General features: G+C 48.2%; 1 protein-coding gene across 1 annotated transcript in view; it reads left to right on the plus strand.

Annotated features, from left to right (window-relative positions):
* Positions 1–301: 301 nt before the first annotated feature.
* TNN (tenascin N) overlaps positions 302–26562 on the plus strand; it is a 49744-nt gene continuing 23483 nt past the window's right edge. Inside the window, exons 1-9 of the mRNA XM_064477647.1 lie at positions 302–714; positions 2122–2496; positions 2981–3244; positions 6735–6920; positions 8237–8326; positions 17267–17530; positions 20962–21225; positions 21878–22141; positions 25077–25340. Of these exons, the coding sequence (XP_064333717.1) occupies positions 309–714; positions 2122–2496; positions 2981–3244; positions 6735–6920; positions 8237–8326; positions 17267–17530; positions 20962–21225; positions 21878–22141; positions 25077–25340 (2377 nt within the window). The 5' untranslated portion in view covers positions 302–308. The remainder of the gene's footprint in view (positions 715–2121; positions 2497–2980; positions 3245–6734; positions 6921–8236; positions 8327–17266; positions 17531–20961; positions 21226–21877; positions 22142–25076; positions 25341–26562) is intronic.

Below are 26562 nucleotides of genomic sequence, written 5' to 3' on the forward strand. Positions count from 1 at the left end.
TAGTTACTATTAAAGTGCAGGTGAAATACACAAGTAGAAATGAAGAGGAGGGCCTCCCAGGGAGTGTGAACAGTGTCAGCAAAGACAGGAGGCAGGAATGTGCAACGTGTGAAGAAGGAAGAAAAAATAATTTAGTTCGGATCCTCAGGAGATAGAGGATGAAATCTTTCTGCTCGTTTCTCAGCTTCCTGTGGACTCTTAGAATCCATTAAAAAGGCCAATTTCCATCAGCAAATCTCCATGGCTTTCTCTTGCATTTTTTTCTGGATGCAGGCCTCCTGGAGTGTCTGCTCCCAGTCTCTCCAAGGATGAGTCTCCAGGGGATGTCCTGCTTCCCCCTGGGGCTCCTGTTTGGCTCTGTGCTCTTGGTGGCCTCGGCCCCAGCCACTCTTGAGTCTCCTGGCTGCAGCGACAAGGAGCAACAGGTCACCGTCAGCCACACCTACAAGATTGATGTGCCCAAGTCTGCGCTGGTCCAGGTGGAAACCAACCCTCAATCCCTCAGGGATGATGGGACCTTGCTCCTGGCCCCGGAGGACGCTGAGGAACAGAACATCATCTTTAGGCACAACATCCGCCTGCAGACACCACAGAAGGACTGTGAGCTGGCAGGCAGCATCCAGGACCTCCTGGCCCGGGTGAAGAAGCTGGAGGAAGAAATGGAAGAGGTGAAAGAGCGGTGTAGTGCCCAGCACTGCTGCCTGGGAGCTGCCGGTGAGTTTACCGTCTGATATTCAATCAACAAACAATGAATGAGCACCTTCTATGTACCAGGTGTTCTGCCAGCTTCATGAGCTCTCCACTTCTCACTCCGACTTCTCTCTAAGGGGTGTCATCGCTGGCACTAGCTCCAGGGGTTATCTGCAAGGCTGAGTACAGAGGGACCAGCAATTCTTAAAGTGAGTCTGGGCTCTAGGATTAATGCTTCTGGGTGAGAATGCTTCCAGGTACCGTTTTACCTGTAGATCCAACCTCTACTGTCAGGGAAAGCAACAGTCTAGAGAGGAAAGATTGACAGCCTTGGAGCTAGACAACATTGGGTACAAATCCTGGTTCTGCCATTCTTGAGCTGTGTGACTTTGGGCAAATTCCTTAAGTTTCCTCAAGTGTCCACTGAGGATAATTCTATCAACCAGTCTCATTCTGAGAACTACAGATGATGTATATAAGAGTCCTGGCCCAATATTCAGCAAATGGTTAACTCTTTTATTAGTAATAAAGTACTACAATTTGATTTTACAAATAGTGAGCCCTCATCACCTTTTTTTTTCTTCAACATAAACTGCCCATGCTATCCAAATAATAACCAGCGGGTGCTGTGACATACATTTTTATGCCTGAAGAAATTGCTACCATTAAGAGCACCTTCTATAGGCCAGACACAGAACTAGGCACTAGGGATGCTACCATGAATAAAACAGGGTGGAACTGCCCCAGAGGGGCCTCCATGTCAAAAGTTTTTGGGAAGGAAAGAGGGTGTTCTGAGAAGCAGGAGCTGGGGCTGGTGAAGACACGGCAAACGGACTCTCCCTCCAACTGCCTCTTGCTGTCCCGGGTTAGAGAGGGGAGCCTGGTTAATCCCTTTTCCCACCCCTTACCCTTGTAATGAGCCTGGGCTATTTTATAGCTTCTGCAGGTCCGTATTTCCAGGCTTTGATTGGGGCTCATTTCCCAAGGACCCAGCCTGACTAGGTCCAGTGCCTTCCAACCAAATAGGACAAGCTCCCTCCCAGCCTGGATTTCTCCTGCCTGTCCCACGATCCCTGTTCCTTACTGTAAGATGCTACCCCCATGACCAGGCTGGAGTATTTAAGGCACCTTCATAGGAAGGTAAAAATTATTAGCACCATTTACAGGGGAGGAAACCAGGAGAATTCACATAAGAGCTTGGGATAAAAAGGGAAGGGGGAGGGTAGTTCCTGTGACTTTTCATGCCGAAAATACAGATTTCGCAGGTCCCAATCTGGTCCAGGTTGAAAAGGGTGGATCCCTTGTCTCCCCCATGGGCCCTACCTTTCTCGAAAGAGCCGTGCAGGACCCTGAAATCACCAGCCTGCTCTTAGGGTCCCCAGTCACAGGCCCTCCAGCCGCAGCCGCACGGTTTTCCTCTCTCTCCGGCAGGTCTGAGCCGCCACTGCAGCGGCCACGGGACCTTCTCCCCGGAGACCTGCAGCTGCCGCTGCGAGCAGGGCTGGGAGGGCGCCGACTGCGAGCGGCCCGCGTGCCCCGGCGCGTGCAGCGGCCACGGGCGCTGCGAGGCCGGCCGCTGCGTGTGCGACCCGCCGTACGCGGGCGCCGACTGCGCCTACCCCGCCTGCCCCGAGAACTGCAGCGGGCACGGCGCGTGCGTGCGCGGCGCTTGCCAGTGCCACGAGGACTTCATGTCGGAGGACTGCAGCGAGCGGCGCTGCCCCGGCGACTGCAGCGGCCACGGCTTCTGCGACACGGGCGAGTGCTACTGCGAGGACGGCTTCACCGGCCTCGACTGCGCCCAGGGTGAGCGCCCAGACGTGCCTCGGCCCGCCTCTCTCCTTAACCTGCACCCGCGGTCCCCGCAGCACCCTTCAGCCACCAGTTACACTTCGTCCCATGCAGGGGACGCCACCTGTAGCCTGCATCAGAATCCCGTGGAAGGCGTGTTAACACACAGACTTCTGGATCCCACCCTGACGTTCTGATTCAGCAGATCTGACGTGGGGCCCAGGAATCTGCATTTCTGAGACGTTCCAAGGCGCTGCTGATGCTGGTCTTACGTGATTTAATAGATGTGTGTGTTGGGGAGGGTGTCAGTATTAACTCCTAACCAGATAATAACTTTCTGGGGGCCCACAATGGTGCCTTACATGGGCTCTGTATCCTCCACACCCACCATTGTAGTATTAAGTATACAGTAGGTGCTCAGTGGGTACCCATTGGCTGTAGATTCCCACCCCTCGCTCTTTCCTCACCGTCTCCACGCCTGTTCCTGTTCTGTGTGCAGTGGTCGCCCCCCAGGGCCTGCAGCTGCTCAGGAGCACGGAGGATTCCCTGCTGGTGAGCTGGGAGCCCTCCAGCCACGTGGACCACTACCTCCTCAGCTACTACCCCCTGGGGAAGGAGTTCTCTGTGAAGCAGATCCAGGTGCCCAGGGAGCAGCACAGCTATGAGATCCTCGGCCTGCTGCCTGGAACCAAGTACATAGTCACCCTGCGCAACGTGAAGAAGGAGGTGTCTAGCAGCCCACAGCATCTCCTCGCCACCACAGGTGAGGAAGCAGCCAGGTACCCCAGGTTTCCCAGGAGAGGCCCCGTTTTAAACACTTATTTTCCATTGTCCCCACAAATACCCTTCTACTACTCAGGCTGTTGCCTAGATTTGGGGTTGAAAAACACAGCTACTGCAATCCTAGGTTCTGGGTACAAGTTTTAGTTCTCACTCCCCATTCTCTGCTCCCTGACTATTGAGTCCTCCAAGCCAGTGACAGAGGCTGCTGGACTGGGTGGTGCTCCTGGGTTCTTGTCTGTCCCTGAGATTAATAAGGTCTGATTGACCCTGCACCCACACACAAGCAGTCAAGGAGTACACCTGAATCTCCAGGCCCTCACTGAGCCTCTGAAGCCATTCAGCAAGTCCAAGTTGGCATGGGTGGGGGTCTGCAGAAGCCACTTGTATCAATTAGATTCATTTCAGCAGGAAAGGGAGGGAGCAAACTGAGTGGTTGGGGAAAGTTGAATGAAGAAGTTATTTACAAAGGTATAGATAAGACCTGGATGATGAAACACTCTAGGACTAGCACCACGGGGGATTCACCCCAGCCTGAAGGGACACAGGACGGGACCCAGAAAGACCGTTAGGAGAGGGCTGCCTGATGAGGTGCCTTTGGTGGGGGATGCAGGCAGTCCGCTGTGTCCCCACCAGGAGGAAGTGAAGGAGCCTCTTTCCTGCCCTCTGATCTTATGGTGACTCTCACTGGCTGGACACAGCCAGAAACTAGAGGGCCTGGGAACCTGGCTAAGGCATTTCATAAAGGTCATAATCTGGGATACAGAGCAGGAAGGAGGATGGACCTGGAGGGACAGAGTCTCCACAGCACCACTGAATGCTACCAAAATGTTTGGAAGGACAAGTAGCATTGCTTACTCTTTAGAACTTCTTGTTTCCTCATGAAAGTACCTGAGGCAACCTAGATCTTCAAGGGTCTGAAGAAGGATAATTGAGTGACGCTGATTCATTCCTTCATGTAACTTATTTTATTGAGCATTTACTATGTGCCAGGCACTGTTCCAGTTGCTGATAAAAATGAGCTGCCTTTGTAGGGGAGGGTATAGCTCAAGTGGTAGAGTGTGTGCTTAGTGTTCAGGAGGTCCTGGGTTCAATCCCCAGTACCTCCTCTAACAAATAAATAAGTAAACTGAATTACCTGCCCCCTCCACCAAAACAAAAAACCAAAAAACCCAGCAACAATGAGCTGCCTCCATGCTGCCCAAAGCTCCTGGGGAAAATCCAGGGTGATCCAGGTGGAAGGGCTGTCGGCTTGCAGTGTCTTTACAGAAACATCAGGCTGCCTGTCCTGTTGGTGGTAAGGATAGAGCGGGGTAGGGATGGCTCAGTGTTGGAAAGAGCCACAAGGGACTTCCTGGGACATCCTGGGAGGACAATTTGTGATTGCCTTTGTCAATGCCTCCAGCCAAAGACCCCTCAGAATACCCTGTAGTTGAATGAGTTAGGTTTAGTGACCGGAGCAGTGTGGACGCACACCTGCCGTGGGGGACCGTGGGTGTCTCAGTTAGACGGTGTTAGAAAGGACTGGTACAGAATTTGGGCTTGCAGTAGGTGACTTGAGGGAAGCTTAAGGAAGCAGGGGTTTGCTTTGGGTTACATGCTCAGGAACTGGGGGTTCAGGAACTAGGATTGGTATCTCAGTGAGTCTTACCTAGAAAGAGGGCTGACTAGAGGGAGGTAAGGCTATCATGGGCAGAGAAGGACCAGCCACTCATATTGGGAAGGAGGATGCTCAGTCGTTTTTGTGACGTGGACGGTGCTTGGTTCATGTTTTGGATCGTGTCTGTGTTCAGACAGGATCATGGAACGGTCTTGTTTTGTCTTAATCTATCATGGCCACGGAACGCCTTGTCTGCTGATGTTCTGTGACGCTGTTTCTGTGTAACAGGACACCGAGGCCGACCTGTGGGGGCCAGCCTGGCTCCCAGCTGCCGGGCTGCTTTTCTCTTTCCCCATTTCTGTCTGTGGCTTCTTCTGCCTTCAGACAGGACAGTGCCCACAGCCTCCCAAGGAAGAGCAGTGACATCTGTTCAGAAAGTCTTAACAACCCCTCTTGGCTTCTTGCTCGAGGGACTTGTAGAATCCTGCAACTGTGACACCGTCTTTCTGTCTAATCTGATGCAAGTGAAACCCCTTCTGCTTTGCTCCTCAGGGGAGCCTCAGCCTGAGAGACACTTAGCCCCATAATAATCTTGAACATTTTCATTAAGTTCCTGCTTCTTCACTTGCAAGCCATATAGGACCCCTTCTGTAATCCTTGAGTCATTTTCATTACTCAACTCTTGACCTGTTCCCTCAAGGAATTCTCATCTTTGAGGGAGGAACCTGGAGGCTGGCAGGTGGAAGCCAGCGCACGGGAGGAAATGCTTCAGAGAAAAGGCTCTGGGAGGCTCTTTATCGCTAACAGAGGGAATCAGGAACATTCAGAGCCAAGGGACCTTGAGAGTACTGAGTTCAGCCCTCGCCTGATGCACAAATCCTCTGCCCTACGTCCTTGACAAGGGGTCAGCGAGCCTGGGTGGGGACACCTTCAGAACCAAGGCCCTGAAGATGAGGAAGGGAATGAGGCTGAGAGTCTGGGGGCTTGTCTTTCCTGTTCCAAACTTGAGGCCAGGCGATATCAGCCTGGAATATGGCTACTGGAATTCAAAGTGCTCCCAGAGACCTGGGTTGCCTCTCCAACACCACCCAAAAGTTCTTCCCACAGAGCCACATCAGCGATCTAGTCCTTTGTCTTAATCATTGTATTTTCATTGTTTTTCTGGAGTGGAGGGATGAACATTTAGCCGTTAATGCCTTACCATGAATAAATGTGCACAGTAACTCCATTCCTTCCCAGGATGGACAGGTCGGGCCGCTGAGGACACCAGGTAGTTGGTGGAGGTGCTCGTATTTGGTGGAAGGTGCAGAAGGAATAGTCACAAGGACCAAGTTAAAGTCCCCCTACTTTCTGGCTTCCCTAGGTTCACCTCTTAGAGGAAAATTTGGGAGAAGGGGAGGGAGCTGTAATTTGGGAGGCTGGGGAAGGAGCTGGTTGCATTACCAGGTGTTATACCCCAGAAAAGTGGAAATGCACTTCCCAGACTCTGCATGGGAGGGCCTGGAGCGTCTCATCCTGGGGTTGGGGCTGCTCTGAGTGTTTGGTTCGGAGCGGCGTGACCCCTGGCCGAGTGGGTCGGACAGCTGGCCTAAGAGGTGAGGTTCAGGGCTCGGCCCACGGTGGTGTGGACAGGGAGGGCTGAGTGACATCTGATGGGGGGGAGGGGGAAGAGGCTTCCCCGGAAGACAGCCTGTGCTCCACCGACAGTGTGAAAGCCAGCAGTTATTTGCAGCTTTGGCAGTTCGAGGACACCCTTTAAGGACTGTGTCCTGGGGCTGAAGCCTGCTGTCTGTGTCAAGAGAGGGAGCTGACCTGGTAGCCAGCGGCCTGTCGCAGACCTGCTTTCTCCTGCCCGCCCTGCCCCCTGCCCTAGATCTTGCCGTGCTTGGCACTGCCTGGGTGACGGATGAGACCGAGAACTCCCTCGACGTGGAGTGGGAGAACCCCCCGACCGAGGTGGACTACTACAAGCTGCGGTATGGCACCCTGACAGGGCAAGAGGTGGCCGAGGTCACCGTGCCCAGGAGCAGTGACCCCAAGAGCCGATACGACATCACGGGTAAGGGCCAAAGCTGGGGTTGCTGAGCTGTGGACAGTGTGTGCAGAGGGGCCAGCATCTGCACTGCTCAAGTGTGCACAGGAGGTCCTGGGGCCTCAGGAATCATTGAACCCTGACCCTGGGAATTCCCAGAGGTGAGCCCACGGTGGGGGCCCGAGGACTCCGCTCCAGCATCCCAGACCTGACTCCTGAATCTCGGCACTCCTGGGTAACATTACACATCCAAAAGGTTCTCCCAAGTCAGCTAACCCTCTGGAAGCCCCTGTCTGTGTCTCAGGGTGGATTTGATGACACACAGACTTTCCTTTTGGAAGAACTGTATGTGTGTGTGTGTGTGTGTGTGTGAGAGAGATAGAGAGACAGAGAGACAGAGAGAGAGGGAGATTGAGAAATTGGTTGACTGGGTTGGTTTGTTCGGTGCGTGTGCGGGGGCAGTTGAGCTAGGAGGCGTGTGGTGGGGAGCTCCTGGTCCCAGGTGACTGAGCTCATGCTGGGAGAGCTGGAAATCAGACGGCTGCTAAGAAAACAGGGCCACGCAGGGCTAGGTAGTGTTTTGTGACACCTGAAGCTTATACAGTTTTCAGGGCCCTCTTTAAGAAAAGTAATACACAGTCACGAATTCAGCACATGGCCTTAGGAAGGGCAGGTGCAGGTGAGGGGCCTGCGGCTTTTTAGCTCTGTGCTAAGTCCTCCTCTGGGGCCTTGTCCTGCTGTCCACCCCTTGAATTTGGTCTTGAGAGGACACCCTGGGGTGCTCAGTGTTTGGGGTGGCAGATAGTGTGTGTGCCTCATACATGCTGCTCTTTGCCTGCAATTTGTCATCATGGTCTGAATATTTGTGCCATGAGGAACAGTCATTCAAGTTGCTGCTACAGAGAAATAAGCAAAAAAGAAAGAAAGAGAAGAAGAAAAAAGATAAAGTAAAGCAAAGAAAGGAAAAAGAAAAGAAAGGGAAAAAATCAGGCTAATTATTACAATGGGAAGGAAAGAGACTTGAGGGTAAAGGATTCTTGGGAACAGAAAAACATTTGGGCTGTAAATGAAACTGGGAAATAATGCTTGGCAGCCCGAGGAAGGAACGGGAGCTCTGTCAACATCATCTCATCTGCTCTGGTCCTCCCCCCATGACTGAAAAGCCCCTCAGTGGTGCCCTGCCCTCCACTGGTCCTGCGGCTCCTTGTCTGCCTCAGATGAATTACAGTCTTAAGAAGCGCAGCCCCGCCCCTCCTCCTCACAGGAGAAATCTGGAAGAGCAGGGCTGAGGGTTGGGAGTCTGGAACCTGTACTCACACCCAGCACTGGCTGCTCGTTTCCAGGTCTGCAGCCAGGGACCGAGTATAACATCACCGTTGTCCCCATGAGGGGAGACCTCGAGGGCAAGCCGATTCTTCTGAACGGCAGGACAGGTAAGAGCCGCGGGGAGGCACTGTGAATGTGTCTCACGTTTGCATTCTGATACTTTGCTTGGCTGACTCCTCTTTGCATAAAAACTCTGGGATTTGTGTATGGAGAGAGCCTGTCTCTTTGTGTACTGACATCTTTCTTTCTTTTTTTAAATTGAAGTATAGTTGATTTACAATATTGTGTTAGTTTCTGGTGTACAGCATAGTGATTCAGTTACACACATAGATACATATTCTTTTTTCATACTCTTATCCGTTATGGTTTATTATAAGATATCAAATATAGTCCCCTGTGCCATACAGTAGGACCTTGTTGTTTATCTATTTTATATGTATTAATTTTTATCTGCTAATCTCAAACTCCTAATTTATCCCTCCCCCACCCTCTTCTGCTTTGGTAGCCATTAATTTGTTTCTATGTCTGTGAATCTGTTTCTGTTTTGTAATTAAGTCTATTTGTGTCACATTTTAGATTCCACATATAAGTGATATCATATGGTATTTGTCTTTGTCTGACTTACTTCACTTAGTATGATAATCTCTGGGTCCATCCGTGTTGCTGCAAATGGCGTTATTTCATTCTTTTTTATGGCTGAGTAGTATTCCACTGTGTATATATACACCACATCTTCTTTATCCATTCATCTGTTGATGGACATTTAGGTTGCTTCCATGTCTTGGCTATTGTAAATAGTGCTGCTGTGTACATTGGGGTGCATGTATCTTTTTGAATTGGAGTTTTCTTTGGATATATGCCCAGGAGTGGGATTGCTGGGTCATTTGGCAGCTCTATTTTTTGTACTGACGTATTTTGAGGGGTAGGAGAAGGGAGGCAAACTTCTTTTATTTCAGATTTTTCTTGCCATTGACAACTTCTGCCAAGATCTTGGAGTCAAGCAGAAAGGCCACTTCTGACACCTTTCTGCTTATTTTAATAGCTTCAATCACTGGATTATTTTTAAGACATTTATTACCTCAAACCTAGGTACACAGCTCCATATCACCCAAGACAGATGATTTATAGCTTTTTTCTTGTCATTCCTGTGTTTTTTTCCTCTGACAAACACACTTAGGGAGTTTGCTTTAAAATGTCAAAAGATATTAAAAAGACTTTCACATGGGAGTAGCAGCACACTTAGCATCTATGGACTGAGAAAATATATAATGACAAACACTGCTATAAATCAGTAACATTGGAGAATAAGTTTATAATGTATTAACCAGAAAAGAATTTGAAATCATGGTAGTTGTACATGCTAGATCCTAGGTAATTTTTAGTTTTCAGACAATGCTTGAGCTCATATTAAACTGTGCTCCTGCCAACTTGGGAGGCGGTGATCTAGAACCTGATGCCACCGGGTAGAGGCTAATCCTTGGAGCCAGCAAAGAAGGGGTCTTTGAATTTTGAGACTTCTTGGAAAAGTTCTGTAATTCTTTTCAATTCAGTCCTGGCAGTAGCTGGTTGGGGCGCTGAGAATAAGGGTGAGACAGTACAAGAACTGAATTTACTCTTTTGGCTGCCGAACAGATTGCACATCTGGAGTGTGAAGGAGTTATATAGTAGGGCAGTTACGGAGGATAAAATATAATTTAATTTACCAATTATGCAATGTGGACTGTGTAGCCTGCTGGAATGGTGGACTCGTGAAACATGTGAGTGAATTGGCAAATGGCAAGTCCTTCCTCACTTCCAGTGACTTTCTCTTTAGCTGTGAAATAATTGAGAGCCTAGCGTGTGCCAGGCATTATACTAACTAAGCACTTCTCGTGAATTTTCTCATTTCATTCTCATCATAACCCTGTGTGGCAGGTCCCGTTACGATTTCTAAGTCACATATAAGAAAACTGAGGCATGGAGAAATAAAGCTCAAGACTGCCCAGTCAGGAAATGACGGAGCTGGGATTTGAACCCAGGATGTCCAACTTGGTGAATGCAAAACTAAAATGCCACGACTTTTACTTTTCTGTCCATTATTTCTGGTTAATTTTCATACTATTTTCTCCCTAAGTTAAAAAAAAAATCTGTGACTCCTCCTTGTCTTTGAATCCTGTGTCTTTGACGTAGACTCCCTTTATCTCGGCCTCCATGGGTGGGCTTGTCCAACGTGGACCATTGTTATTCTCAGAACTTGCCAACAGGAAGCCTTCCTGCAGCTGGACTGTTCTTGGGGTTCCCTAACACAGAAGGCTTATCTCTACCTCGTGGGTTTGTTCACGTTGTTTCCCCTGCCTGGAAAATCCTCCACTGTTATCTCTAGCTATCAGTTAGTTCAGCTCAATGGGTGTTAATTACAGAATATCACTGAGCCCTAGAGATATGGTCCCCTTAGATGCTCCCAAAGGTAAGTCCTGGTCCCTTCCTGTGAACCTTCAGGGGTTCACAGCAGTAATATCGCTTATCCTTCCAGGATCAGCTCTGACCTCAGTTGCTCCACTGAGGCCTTCAGGACCATATTTAATAGCAGCCATCTTTGCCCATGAGTTCCTAGAGCATTAATCACACGTGGCCTTGAATTGCTAGTTAACCTTTCAAGTATATTATCCTAACTACAAGATGAACATTCCAGAAGTGTTTTTACTGTCAATTATATTCAAAAAGCAGGATGGGCTATTTTATTGGATTGCAAATAAATTTGTGTCATATGTCTTAACAACCAAAAAAAAAAAAAAAAAAAAAAAGACACAATAATTTCTGAGGTCAGGAAACACCCCAAACCTGGCTAGACTGTTAATTATGTAAAGGGCAAAAAAAGAATCTCTCTTTTCTCCAGATGTTTTGCATTCCAGGAGATGGAAAAACACACTGGGATATACGAATGCACAAGCACATGTGGGGAGGAAATGGCACAGTTCAGGCATTTTGCATTTAACAAGTCACTCAGTGGAACTAACACCGCAAAAGGAAAAGGGCTGATTGAAAATCCTCACCCTGTGAACACACTCAAAGTGCTCTGAAGCGCCTTCCAGTAAGGCAGGGCTTAGAAGCAGGTCAACTTCCAGAGAAGTGAGCGCCAGCCAGGCCAGCGTCTCCTCCATCAGACCCTCACGGCCACTTCCCATCGCATGACGAGAGAGGCCGGCCCCTAACTGAGAGGTGGTTCTCTCTCCTTTTAGACTTCATTTCTGCATCTGTACAATGAAAGGCTGGATTAAATGAGTTGCAAGTCCGTCTCTTGTTTTTTTTCCTATGATTATGATTCATTTAATAACGTCTATGATTCATGCCTCTCCGTGGTGAGTCTGCAACAAAGGACTGCTTGCTTTGTTATGATCTCACGCGCTCCCAGGCACAGCAGAGCGTACGCCTAGCACATTCACTTGTTCACTTTTCTCAGACTTTCCCCCTCAGATGATGCTAAGAACTAGAAGTTTCGGCAACTCTTATTATGCTTCTCACTTTTTATTGCTTTCCAAACACAGCGCTTCATTTGAAATGGCCCAGCCCCTGAAACTTTCCTTCGCAGCCTCCTTCACAGTGCAAAACAAGCTCCTGCCTGCATTCAGAACTCCTCTCTCTCCCACAGCCACCCCACACAGACACCCAGGAGCTGCAGAATGATGACGGCCTCCAGCATTTGGGGACCCACTGCATTGCAGGCGCCATGGGGGCTTTGTAAACGTCATCTTTGGTTTTTACAATAGCATTGTAAGCATTATTATTCCCATTTTACAGATGAGGGGACTGAAGCCTACACAGTTTAGGAAACTCAGGGTGAACTAGTGAATGGTGTTTGAATTTAGGTTTGTTTCTGAGAAGCAAAGCTAGAGGGCAGCAGGAGGGTGGGCTGATACGATCTCTTCTGAGCACATTCTCTACAAATGGTACCTTTTGAATACTTTTATTGCCAAATGAAAAGCAGTAGAGGAGACCTGGGAAATCATAGCTCCTGTAGTCCAGAGGCACTGCTTCCGTGAACCCACCTTCAAACCAGTAGCATAGGCCCCGTCCCCTGTCCATTTCCCTAAGCCCACATCCCGTAGATTTGAGACCCTGGCTGCGCCGTCTTCCACTCTGCCAACTGCGTGACTAACAGGTGGTCGCTGTGAATGCAGAGGGCTCTCCCTGATGCCCGTGGCCATGGGTTGGAGTGTGGACCTGGGTGCTGTTGGATGTGCCAGCGTAGACCCATGACGGCCATACCCTCCCCAGCCCTGCGGTGAATCTGGTTATGAAGTAGAATAAACTTGCCCCATGTGCCTTGAGCTCTTAACTAGCTTTCTCTATATACCCAGTTTTGTAAGTTAGATCTCTTTGAAGCGGGACTTACCTTTTCTAACACATTCATTCGAAAATGACTGCTACCTGCCAAGCCTTGTAAGTCTAGTTTTAAATCTCTCTAGCCTTAAATGGCCCCGAGAAAGGTCCCACTGGGGCTGCTAGTGTCCAGCAGGTGTGAAGCTGCAGCCTAAGGGGGAAGTTGGGGTCGGGGCAGGAGACCCTGGGTCCTGGTTGCGGTGGCTGCTATGACTCAGAGGGGACTTGGCCGGCTGCCGCAGCTACTGAAAGGCTTTGTTCCATGGAAGAAACTGTTTATGATCCCCCACATTCCTTCTCGGCAGAGACAGAGGTTTTGGTCCTGCTAAGCTGGGTTCTTCCAATAATGTGGCCTCCATGTGGGGCGTCCCATCATGGGGGCTTTCCTCTTATATACGTGTCTTGGCATCTGATTCCCATCCTGAAATTTATCAAGGAGAAGAGCAGCTCTTTGAAGAACCCCCTTCTGACTTAAGTTGTTGTTTTTAGGGAATTGTGAGAAAGGGGACAGGGAGTCCTGAGTTCCAGGCTGGCCCAGCCTCTCACTGGCACTGAGTTTGGGGAAGTCACATCTCCTCCCTGGTCTCGGTCTCTGTCACCTTGACATGGGGTGATTCTATTTTTCCTCCCTACCTTCTCCCTCTTCATAGCCAAGAGGCCTTTTCCCAGATTTTCTCCACTCCTGAGGGTGCTGGGGCTGCTGGGGGGAAAGGGCGCTTCAGGGGTGCTTCCTCCGTCCACCCACGCGGATTGATGGCTCTTGAGAGGGCTGCACACACCGGCCCCTGAGCCTGCAAAGCCGTGGGTCTGTGCCGTGGGTCCTGGCAGCTACAGTGGCAGGTCTGGGGCAAGGAGAGGTGGCGGGAGGCACTTCCGGGACCGTGGGTTGTACAGATGTGGGTCACTTTGGAGAGGTTGAGGGCCGGGGACTTCAAGAGTATCCTCACTTCTCCAGTCCCAATATCCCCACTCCCACTTCAGCACTACTTTCCTGGGATGGACATAGCACCATGGGAGGCTCTAATCATTCCTCCCTGTCACATGCAGGCTCATGCTTTGTGCAGAAAAGGGCAACAGGGCAAGGAGGGAGTCCTCTCTGTCACTGTGCACACTTTCTCCTGAGCATCCTCTTAGAGCCTGCTGGAGCCTCCAGAGGCCCAGGGCATGACCCTGGTGGTGTCTGTGTTCTGACTGCCCTGCCCTTTTGTCCCAAGAGGTCTGCTCTGCCAGGGAGACATGCTCAGCGCTTGTCTCCCAGAGGCGACAATCTGGGACCGTTTCCTCTCTCTAGTTGTCAGTCCAAGTTCCAATCCAAGAGTTTTGCTGGATTTCAGATCGTAGGAAATTTTCAGGTCACGCTGAATTGTATTTGCAATTGCTATTATCATTCGCAGAAGTAGTAGTTCTGTAAGAAGAGGCTGATGATGGTGCCGCTCAGCCCATAGTGGTGTGAAGTGGAAATGTGTGATCCTCAGTAGATACAGCTGGGTTCACATCTTGGCTCTACCCCTTAACATGTCCAAAAGCAAACTCTTGGACCCATTCCTCTCCCCTGCCTCTACTGCAAGCTCTGTCCTCCCTCAGACCTCCCATCTCTGTAAGTGGTCACCCTTTTGTGCAAATTGCTCAAGACCCAAACCAACAAGTCATTATATCCCACATCGAATTCATCAGTGGATTCTGGCAGCTTTATCTTTGAAATCTCCCCAGTCCATCCTTTCTCGTGACTTCCATCTGCCACAGTTGTCCACCTTCCCGTCATCTCACTTGCAAACTCCTGTAGTGGCGTCCTTGGTGACCTCTGCTCCTGACCTGCTACAGTCCGTGCTCTCTCCAGTAGCCAGAGGGATCCTTTTATAGCACGAGTCAGATCAAGCCATTCTTCTGTACAAATGCCCCAGAAGCTTCTCATCTCATTCAGTGCAAAAGCCAAGTCACTACTGTGAATTTCAAAGCCGTCCACCAGCCCCCTCACCTCATTGGCCTCACCTCCAGCCACTCAACCCCCCTCACTTACTCTGTCCAGATGCACTGGCCTCCTTCTGTTCCTGCGTACGTGGAACAGGGCCTTTGAACTTGCTGTTCCCTCTGCCTGGAATGAGGTTCCCCAGGTGGTACACGGCCAGCTGCCTTATTCATTTAGGTCTTTGCTCAAATATTATCTTCTCACTAACACAGATCTTTCCTGACCTTCTTTCTAAAATCACAAATATCTTTTGCTCATCATTTTCTAAATCCTTTACCTTGCCCTGTTGAACTTCCTAATTCCATCACCACTTGCTTAGTGTCTGACTCCTCCAGGAGAATGTGAGCGCCACGTTAGAGAGTCTTTATTCTCTTCATTGCTTTTATTAGTTTCCTAGGGCTGCTGTAACCAAGTACCAGAAACTGGGTGGCTTAAAACAGGAATTGATTGTCTCCCAGTGGTGGAGGCTAGAAGTCTGAAATCAAGGTGTCAGCAGGGCCACACTCTCTCTGACGGTTCTGGGGAGAATCCTTCCTTGTCTCTTCTGGCGTCTGGTGTTGGTCGGCAGTCCTCGGCATCCTTTGCCTCACAGATGAAGCATTGCAATCCCCTGTGTGTCTTCATCTTGTCTTCCCTTTGTGTTTGTCTCAGTATCCAGATTTCCCCCTTTTATAAGGACAGCAGTCATATTGGATCAGGACCACCCTAATGACCTCATTTTAACTTACCTCTAGAAATATCCTGTTTCTAAATAAGGTCACATTTTGAGGTACTAGGGGTTAACACTCAGATATATCTTTTTGGTGGAAGGGGCACAATTTAACTCATAACACTGCTGAGTCCTCAACTCCAAGTAGGCACTCAATGATTGTTTAAAGAATAAGTCAGTGGCTACGTTTTACTATCTGAGTTAACTTGGGCAGATTATTGAATCTCTGTGAGCCTGGCGTGTAACTAGTGATCTAAAAATGATAACCATGATTATTTTTCCAAACTAGTACATGGAGAATCTGATAAATGCCTTATGTCATCACTATGAGTGGAAAGCACCTGGCACTTAATACATAGTCAGTAAATGTCAGTTGATTTATTAAATAAAATATGCACTGTCTCTGGTGATGGAACATATTTCACTTCCTTGTACACAAGGGGCACACACAGCCACTGTGCTCAAGAAAGGTGCACTGCAGTTGATGTTAAGGAATGCAGCTATATAATGTTGTAACTTCTTTGCTGGAAAACTTGGCCAAGAGAACCAGAGCACATGGGGAAGAAGAACAATGCTTAGATTTCTGGGAGTAAGAGGCTGTTTTCCATGTCTTTACCAAAAAGGATACTGATCTATGTGTAAGGAGGGTTCTCAGGGCAAGCGTCTGTATCAGTGACCTGGGTGGTTGTACTCAGAAAACTTACTTATTACGTTTGCAAATGATAATAAGCTGGAAAGGAAAGTGGGCATGTTGGATGAAAGGCTAAATTATAAATGGAATCCATAAGACAAAATATAATGAGGATAAATGGTGGGTCCAGGGCGTGTATTATCGGCATGGGAAAGAGGTGGCTTAACATGGAAGTTCTTAACCTTTGGTGTGCTTCGGAATCACCTGCGGAGTTTTGTGCATTTGTTTTTTAAACAGAGCTGTGAGGATGTATTTGAGATCTTCTGAAGTAAACCCTCTGGAGGTGGTACTTGATAGGTGTCCGGTGTTGACAAAGGTTGACAACCCCTGGGTTAACAGGGACATGTGTGAAAAAAACTTAGGGATTTTCCGGGGCTGTGGACTGAGGATATATTATTGGGATGTAAAGTGTCAGGGATGTAGAGGGCATGTTGTTCTGGGTTGGTCCTTCTGGAATATAAACTGTGCGTGAGCAGGGGTTTCTGACTGTTTCGTTAATTGGTGACTCCCGTGCGCCATTACATTCTGTGGCATAAAATGGGTGCTCAATGAATTGTTGAATGAATGAACTGAGTTTGGGGAATTTTTCTCTGAAAGGGGAAAGACAGGAGCATGTCTAGATGGAAGTGCTAGGTCTAGAAACTGTAAGTTGGAAGTTGGGAAGTTGATAATAAAAGTTTATAATGTAATATGATATACTTTATATAATACCTTTTAACTTATAAGTGGATGGATAAATTAGAGAGGTGGAACTGTTTTGATTAGAGGAGAATTAGGAAGGAAAATGGTAATTATTCTTGAATACTTGCTGGATCGTCTCCTATTTGCCTAGTGAGGGCACACAAACTTGAAGGAGTTGTCCTTCAAGTGGTCACACTTGGAGAAGTTTTCTCTAATGTGCTCAGTGATCTAAAATTGAACGTCCGAGGGGGAGGTATAGCTCAGTGGTAGAGTGCATGCTTAGCATGCACAAGGTCCTGGATTCAATCCACAGTATTGCCGTTAAAATAAATAATAAATAAATAAACCTAGTTACCTCCCCCCTCCAAAAAAACCCCCAAATAAAAATTAAAAAAATAAGAATTAAAAAAAAAAGAATTAAAAATAAGTAAATAAAAATGGAATTCCATCAGGAGGGCCTTTCCCACCTTAGGGTTCCAGCAGAGGCCCATTGTCCACCTGTCACAGGTGATGGAGAGAGCCTCCTGCATTGCACAGACTATGAAACCAGGCCATCCAGATGAACTAGATCTTGAAACATCTGTGATCTCGGCCAGCCAGGTGTCTTCTCTAATTTTTCTTTCTTGAATATTTTTATGAAGAAATTGATAGTCCAACCAATGTGGTCACTGATCGAGTGACGGAAGACACGGCGGTGGTCTCCTGGGACCCAGTCCGGGCCATCATTGATAAGTACGTGGTGCGCTACGTCTCTGCTGACGGGGAGAGCAAGGACACCGCAGTCCCCAGGGAGCAGAGCAGCACCGTGCTGACGGGCCTGCAGCCGGGAGAGGCGTATGAGGTCTACGTGTGGGCTGAGAGGGGCAACCGGGAGAGCAAGAAGGCGGACACCAAGGCTCTCACAGGTAACAGAAGAGTGGGGTTCTTATCTTTTTCTACTCTCTCCCATCTCTAAATAAGCAGATTTCCTCATGGCCAGGAGATGGTTGATTTTTGAATCAGGAGGCGAATGCCCACCTAGCATCAACGCTTGCAGGTGTGGGAGAGGACGTGGCAAAAGCAATTTCAAGTTTAATAATTATAAATTTTTTCCCCTTTAACCTCAAGCAAAAGAGACATCCTTTTTATTGGATACAGAAGGTCATGCTTGTTCGGGTTGGAATTCCAGAGGCAGCTCCCTCGGAGTAGAGTAACACTTTCTAATTTTCATTTTTTTGGATGTTAAAACTCAAAACATTTGGCTGACCGTGAATTTGAATGCTTATCTCAGTTTGCAGTGATGGTACAGGCACTTTGCATATAATCTGGAGCTCTCTTTCAGACCATGGAAATGGTTTGCCTCCTGAGTCAACATTTACCGAACGCACCGATTCTGACTTTAAGCTTTCAGAAACTGTGACAGCTCACATGCCATACAGTTGTTCTGCTCAACTTGGGCCTGCAGGTGTCCTGAGACTACACTGGGCCACATCCCAGGCATTGCTGCTGAAACCCTCCCCTGGCACTATTCTTGAGCTCAGAGAAGCCTAATCCTGGAGACCGCCGAGGTTCCAAACACTTGACAGGAATCATAGAAAGGGATTTGCTTATTCATTGGGTTCTGTCTTTTACAGTCACTTCATGCAGAGACCCTCTGAGAATACATAATTAGTTAGGAATATGATTTCAGAAGCTTAACTGTCCAGGTTTTAATCCCAGCTCTACCGTTTACTAACTGGATGAGTTCCTTCACTTCTGTTCCTCAAATTCTTGTCTGTAAAATGGGGCGTATGGGTATCTACATCATGAGGGTTACATGAATTAATTTGGGTAAGTGCCTGACATAGAGAGTGCTGCATACACACACACACACAAACACGTACACACACACATACATGCATACATACACACATACACACACACATACATACACAATACATAAATACATGCACACATACATATATACATACGTAGTCGATAGTCATGCTTCTTCCTTAAAATGTGTCTTAGCTGGGGCTGCTATAGCAAAATACTATCCACTAGGTGGCTTAAACACCAGAAATTTATTTCCCGCAGTTCTGGAGCCTGGAAAGTTCCACAATCTGGGTGCCAGCTGATTCGGTTCCTGGTGAGAGCCCTCTTCTTGGCTTACAGACAGCCGCCTTCTTCCTGACATGGCAGAGAGAGGACGCTCTGGCCTATCCTTCTTAGGAAGGCGCTAACCCCATCGTGTGGGCCCTAACCTCATGATCTCATCTAAACTTAATTACCTCCCACCGGTCCCACCTCCAAAAACCATCACAATGGTGGTTAGGGCTTCAAAATATGAATTTGTGGGGGGCTGGGGGTGGGGACAAACATTGAGTCCACAGAAACAGTTCGTGGTTCATACACATAACCTCCTGGGTCCAGGTGGGCCTTGTCATCTCCAGGGGAAGGAGAAGGTGACAGTAAGGATGGTGAGATCTAGATTGTTTAAAGTCAAGGTCAGAAAACCTTCTGTAAAAAGCCAGAGAGCAGATGTTTTTGGCTCTGGGTGCTGAACAGTCTGTTACAACTACTCAACTCTGCCGCTGAAACGAGAGAGCAGACGTAGACAACGTGTGAATGAACTAGCATGGCTGTGCTCCTGCACAACCTGATTTATAAAAATAGTCAGTGGGTCAGGCTTGGCCCATGGGCTGTAGCTTGCCATCTCCTGGTTTATATTGGACATGGCCTTCCATTTACTGGGATTTTGAGTGTTGTGAGAAGAAAGAGCATGTGGGTCAGCCTTTTGGAGACAGTGGAGGTGGGAACAGAGAAGAGCCTTCTCCTCTCACAGGCAGGGGTGGTGTGAGTAATTAGCCCCGGTCCTGGGGAAGCACTGGTATGTGGCATTGCTGAGGGTGTCAGGCACAGAGCTAGGCTTTGGGGCTATAGAGATAAAGGACACATTGTGCTCATACGGCGTTCACAATCCCCCAGGTAGGGAAGACAGGTGAAAAAGATAAAGTGCAGAGAGCTGTGTTCTAGAGCAAACAAATAACCCTGGAACTATGGGAACCTGGAAAAAGGGCACCTACCACAGACTGGGATGGGAGGGGTCATGGCAGCCCGCAGAAGGAGGGGGCGCCTGAACGGGGCCTGGAAGGATGGATGGGTGGGTGTTAGCCGTGGGAGCAGCATCTGCCAAGGCCTGAGGTGTGGGGATATGACAGGCTGGTTCTCTGTTGTGTCTTCATATGCACTTAATGATGTATGTCATCCTTTGTGGTGCTTGTGGTGGACCGGCTGTGAGAGGGGCGGAGTAGGGAAGGATGAGGCTGGAGCACTGAAGCCTGCTCAGAATCCCAGACACGCTGCTTGTCCTTACATGTCCGCTGTCTGGTGCGTCCTGCGCTCCGTGCTCCTTCTGGCAAGGTCCCGCTCGGCTACATGTATCCCACCACGCTGGCCTGGCCGAGCGTGGCAGGTGGTGGTGCCCGGCTTCTGAATGCAGCCGCTGTCACAGAAGGCTCAGCCTTTTAAGGAGGTGGTTTTTGAAACAGGATAATAAAGGCATGCTAATCATTGCGCCCAGTTCCTTGGATTTTTGACTGTTTAAGTGTTTACATTTTGAGGAGAAAGTGGTATTTCATACTTCAGATGACATTGGTAACAGCAAAGAGCTCATATCTAAGCATTTACTATGCGCCGTAACCAAGAAGTAAGTACTGTTATTTCCTTCTTTGTAGAGATGAGGAGACAAAACTTAAATTATACAGTTTGTCCAAAGTTGGCAACCAGGAAACAGTGGAGGCCTGGTTTTAACCTAGTTTAGCTGCATAGAAACCCATGCAGATTCTACATGTAGAATTATTTTTATCAGCCTAGACCTTAAATATCATCATTTAAAAAGTCTCCCGGTTCTCTGGCCTCAGACATAATGTTTTATATGGAAAAAACTGACAGCTCCTGCTTCTGGGATATTTTTCTTCTTAAGGAAAATATTAGAGCTGATGCAAAGATTTATTGAAGTATAATTGCTTTCAGGTACAAGGAGTCAGAAACTGAAAGAGTATAATATATAAATCCAGGGTGGAGGAGGAATTTGTAAATGCAGACTAATTCTTTTTCACCAAAGGCAATTTGTGGAAAAAGTTTATAGAGTTGAGACTTTGTCTTGGCTTTGTCTGAAAACCCATTCTTATTAAATGCAAATAGCTCAGTCTTGGAAATTTCAGACCATTTGCTTAATTAAGCCCTTAAAGCATCCCAATCATTGGCATGTAACAGACTCTGAAATTTGTTGAGGTCATCATTTGGGTTGTTTTTGTGTTGGGCTCTCACTAATTAGAGAGTTGATAAATGCCACACTCTTTCATCTCTCTTAAAGAAATTGACAGCCCCCAAAACCTGGTGACCGACCAGGTGACAGAGGACACGGCCACCATCTCCTGGGACCCGGTGCAGGCCGTCATCGACAGGTACATGGTGCGCTACACCTCTGCTGATGGAGACACCAGGGAGGTCCCGGTGGGCAAGGAGCAGCGCAGCACCGTCCTGACGGGCCTGAGGCCGGGCGTGGAGTACACGGTCCACGTGTGGGCCCAGAAGGGAGACCGGGAGAGCAGGAAGGCCGACACCACGGCCCCGACAGGTAACAGGAAAAGGATGGTCAATTGGAATTGAATTTTAAGGGTGTGGATTTGGGTGTACATGGTACCAAAAGATGTGACTTGAACTGAGAAACTTTGCAAAGAAAGTCTTAAAGTTCAGAAAAGACAGTGAGTTCTAGTGGTGACCTCCACGTGTTGCTTTTCCCCAATGGCGATAGCCGCTCACGGAGTCACTCAACTGACTAGAAGACCCAAGTAAAGCTGGGTGATGCCCATGTTTTTACCAGACTCAGCAAAGACACTGTTAGGATCTGGTCATTGCAATGCTTGTGGTAATACTTACAGAATGATTGCTAAGGAAGTAGCTTTAGATAAAATGATAGATTAGATACCCTGAAGTCATGGCAGATGCCTAATGGATTATTTTGATGGGCCGTTGATGTTCCTACGAAGACGTCTCCCCCACATTTTAGGGAGCTGAAAGCCAAGAACATATGTCAAGTTTATAATGAGTATTCTTTAGAAAAGGAGAACCAGGGGCTACTTTTCCCCTCAGCTCCCACCTCGACTGGGAATGGGAATACCATTGCCTCATGCTGGGAGGGCTCTGCAAGATGAATGGCATGCTGATGGGGTGGGGGGCATCTCTTACACAGCCCCAAAACTTAGGCTTTCCCAAACATTTTCTTAAAGAAATTGACAGCCCCCAAAACCTGGTGACCGACCAGGTGACAGAGGACACGGCCACCGTCTCCTGGGACCCGGTGCAGGCCGTCATTGACAGGTACATGGTGCGCTACACCTCTGCTGATGGAGACACCAGGGAGGTCCCGGTGGGCAAGGAGCAGCGCAGCACCGTCCTGACGGGCCTGAGGCCGGGTGTGGAGTACACGGTCCACGTGTGGGCCCAGAAGGGAGACCGGGAGAGCAGGAAGGCCGACACCACGGCCCCGACAGGTAACGGAGCATCGTCATTGTGTCACTGCTAAGCTCATGGTCTGTCTAGGTTTATTTTCCTGCTCTGACCTTGGCTGAAAGGGAAGTTAAAGGATGAGCAGGCTGGTGTCGTTGCATGGTAAGCTGTGTACCCCTCACGTCCATGGAGTGGCTGCTCCCAGAATGCATAGCTTTTCCTGTTTGGTTAAAGATCTAAGTTTCGTCTTTAAACATTGAGATGATTGCTTATTGTCCTTCGTTCTCTGCCCGTGCACCTTCTTTGTTACGAACACCTAAATGCTTCAGGTTGGGAAGGAATAAATATGAAGAAAGCACAAGGAGTTATCACGCTGAGGGACAGTTGATCCAAAAGCAGCTGCTTTGCTCTCTTCACTTGTTTAAACCCTTTCCATGGGGCTTATTTTTGTTTCTGACCTTTGGATGAACGTTTTAGGCAGAAATAATATCAGTGTTTCATTAACTGAAAATAAGCAACTATCTCATCACTTTCAGCCCCCAGTGTGTATCGTGTTAGTGATTAAGATGTCTGCATCCGTGTCATTGTACATCCTTCGTTTAAACTTAAACCTCTCCTCTCCGTCAGCTTGGGCCCTTTGCCGCCTCGGCTCCTCTTGGACTTCCCTTCTATTCTTCAAGCGCTGTCCTTCCGGCGTGCTCACTGCAGCTTCTGACGCACTGATGTTTGGTGCAGCTGGGAGCAAAGGCAGTAAGGGGTCAGGAGGAGGAGAGGGAGGGCTTTTGCTTGAGGGCAACAGTCACAGCTGGCTTGGGACTGTCATGGGGCTGCAAGCGTTAAAACCGCCTTCTTCCTCAGGGAGCGCTTCCCTGGTTCTTCAGAGACACCTCCCCTGTCCTCTTTCACGCAGATCTTTCTCGGTGGTGATCCCGTGGGCACGTGCACCTCTCCTGCTGGGCACCTACTCCCCTACCTCGGCCCACACATCTCGAGGTGCACTCCAGTGCCCTTCTGTTGGGGGGGGGTCACCTCACCCCTCTGGGTGATCCTCTTGGGCAGCTTCTAAAACAATCCCAGATGGGCTCTCCTGTCCTTGGCCCACACCTGGACCTGGGGAACACACACACATGTCCTTTGTCTGTGCAGCCAGATGTTCTGCGGGGCTGCAGCCTCTGGTCTCTGCAGCAGAGCTGCCCACCGTTTAGTCTCCTCTCAGATATTTTGGGTACGTGTCAGACACCAGCCCATGGTGCTCCCCAGTCTTTGGGCAGGGTTTCTCAACCGTGGCGCTGTTGATATTGTGGGCTGGCTAATTCTTTGTTGCAGGGGTCTGTCTCGCACATTGAAGGTTGTTTAGCCGCGTCCCTGGCCTCTACCCATTAGAAGCCGGGAGCCTCCCCCTCGCACACTGATGGCCCCTGGTTGGGAACCATGACCCTAGAGTGTACCTAAGCAGCTCTGTAAGGGATCCCACTGCAACTGCTTGTTCGAGGCTTGGATCTCACCCGTGGGACTCACAGTGTAACTCTCCCCAGAGAAGTCCACTCTTGAAGTCCCACCTCTTTGCGCTTTCCAACCTCTTTCATAGTCTGGAGAGGGTTGGTCGGTCAAGGGCCACAAAGCTGTTGGTCCCACTTTGGCTGTAGGTTCCTCAGGTTGGAATGTAGGTACCAGTTTTCTTGGGGTCGCAGCCTAAGCCCAGGTAGGAATAGTCCCACTTGAACATGCCATTGCACCTATGTGACAGGACCTAGGAGCAAAGGCTTTAGGCAAATGGCTTTTGCAGTGAGCTACAGGCGTAGCTTGGAGATGTTGTCGGTTTGTCTCCGGACCACCACGATGAAGTGAATGTCACAGTAAAGTCACGTGAATTTTTTGTTTCCCAGTGTATATCAAAGACATGTTTACGCTGCACTGTAGCCTATTAAACGTGCAATAGCGTTGTCTAACAAATGTAGGTGCCATAATTAAAAAACACTTTAGTGCTAAAAAATGCTAACCATCACAGAAGCCTCCAGCGAACTGTAGTAACATCAAAGATCACTGACCACAGATCGCTGTAACAAACAGAAGAGCAGTGGAAAAGTTTGAAATATGGCAGGAATTACCAAAATGTGACACAGAGACACGAAGTGAGCACATGCTGTTGGAAAAGTGACCCTGGTAGACTTGCTGGGCGCAAGGTTGCCACAAACCTTCAATTTGTAAAAAGCACAGTAAAGTGAAGCACAGTAAGATGCGATCTGCCTGTACGTGGAACAAAGAAGCTCTGTTATTTTCTTGGTGAATACATTCCTGAACACCTTCTCTGTGTGTGGTATGGAGGAACATAATCTTGAACACTCATAAAATATCAACAAACTGATAGCATTTAAAGTAGCTTATGGTCATTGGACATTCACTCTGTGCCAGAAACTGTCACCAGGGATGTGTTATTAAGTCACAGAATGCCCCCCACAACTCTGTGGGAGATACACAGATATTATCTCCAGCTGCCTTTTTTCTGTAAACACTGTAATACTGTAATATTTTCAAAGCCCCTTTTTTAGATGATATTTTTTCTCTTGGTTTTTGGAGCCACCCAGAGAGATGTGTACAATAACTATTAACAACCCCATGTTGCCAATGCAGAGAAGTCCATTGACTTGCCCAAGTTCACAAAACAAGTTAGTAATTTATGAAATGAGATGCACTCGTGGACCATGAGGGCTTGAAGCAACCTTAGAGTCCGTCCAACCTGAAGCCCAGGTTTACAGATGAAGAAGCTAAGGCCACAGCTCTTCTGACTTTGGGTCTGCTACTTATTCTTGAAAACCCATGAATTCCAGATGTGGAAAGAGGTCCACACCCACGGAACAACTGAAAATTGGCACCTGAGATAGGAAAACCGTGAGAATGGGAAACTGCCTCACCCCAAGCAACGTGGCCACAAAGTCTCACTCTGTTAATACTGTTTATTCATTACCATTTTCCTTTCAGACATTGACAGCCCCCAAAATCTGGTGACCGACCAGGTGACAGAGGACACGGCCACCGTCTCCTGGGACCCGGTGCAGGCCGTCATCGACAGGTACATGGTGCGCTACACCTCTGCTGATGGAGACACCAGGGAGGTCCCGGTGGGCAAGGAGCAGCGCAGCACCGTCCTGACAGGCCTGAGGCCGGGCGTGGAGTACACGGTCCATGTGTGGGCTCAGAAGGGAGACCGGGAGAGCAGGAAGGCCGACACCACGGCCCCGACAGGTAACGGAGCATCGTTCTTTGGGAGTGTTGTTCCTGTCATGCTAAGTCTATGGCTGGTCGAGTTTTGTTTTCCTGCGGTGACATTGGCAGTTGATGATTTATGGAAGAGCAGGATGGCAGACTTGTGTTAAACCACACACTACCCCTCACTTCCTTTTTACACGTTATATCAAAATAAGGAGCTCATATTCGGCCTCGTACTTGATCTTCTAAAGATAAATGGTGATTTGTTTTATCCACCCACTATTCTTCCAGCTGTGTATTTCCTTTGTGGTCACTCATTAAATATTTCTTCTTGAAATGGAAGAAATATAAAGAAACCACGTATGTTAGGATTTGTGAGCTAAGCTCTTCAGGGAAATGGCTTCTGCTGTCGACTCTTTGGAGCAAAGAAGTGCTATTGCTTTCTCAGTGGGTCAGTCAGGCCTCTTTTGAGTGCTGTGTGCTCCGTTCTGAGGATCTTAAGGTTGCACTTTTGTACAATAACAGTTCATAATTTTTAAAGCTCTTTCATTTATGTTTCCTTGTTTTTAAAGCACAGACTTATTAAGTTACAATTTATGTACTATAAAATTTCACCCTTTTAAAGTGTATGATTCAGTGGTTTTTGGTATATTCAGAATTGTACCACCATCACCACTGTCTGCTTCAGAATATTTTCATCACCCTCAAAACCAAACCCCCTATCCATCAGCAGTCATTCCCCATCCTTGCTTCCTCCAGCCTTAGGAAACTACTAGCTTCTGTCTCTAGAGATTTCCTTATTCAGGACATTTCATATAAATAGATTCTTGTAACATGTGGCCTTTTGTGACTGGCTTCATTCACTAAGCATAATATTTTCAAGGTTCATCCATGTTGTAGCTTGTATCCATGCCTCATTTTATTGCTGAATAATATTCCATTATTGGATATAATACATTTTGTTTTTCCATTTGTCAGTGGATGAGCATTTGGACTGTTTCCATTTTTGGTTGTTGTGAATAATGATGTTTATGAGCATTTGTGTACAAATTTTTGTGTGGACATATGTTTTCACTTCTTTCGGCAATCCACGTAGGAGTGGAATTGTGGGGTCATATGGTAATTCGATGTTTAACTTTTGAGGAGCTGCCAAATTGTTTCCAGAGAGGTGGCACTATTTTATAGTCCTACCAACAATGAATGAGAATTATATTCCTCATTTAGTTGGTACTCAGAGGAATTTGTTGAGGTGGCTAGA

Source organism: Camelus dromedarius, chromosome 23 (assembly GCF_036321535.1).
Source record: "Camelus dromedarius isolate mCamDro1 chromosome 23, mCamDro1.pat, whole genome shotgun sequence".
NCBI lineage: Eukaryota > Metazoa > Chordata > Mammalia > Artiodactyla > Camelidae > Camelus > Camelus dromedarius.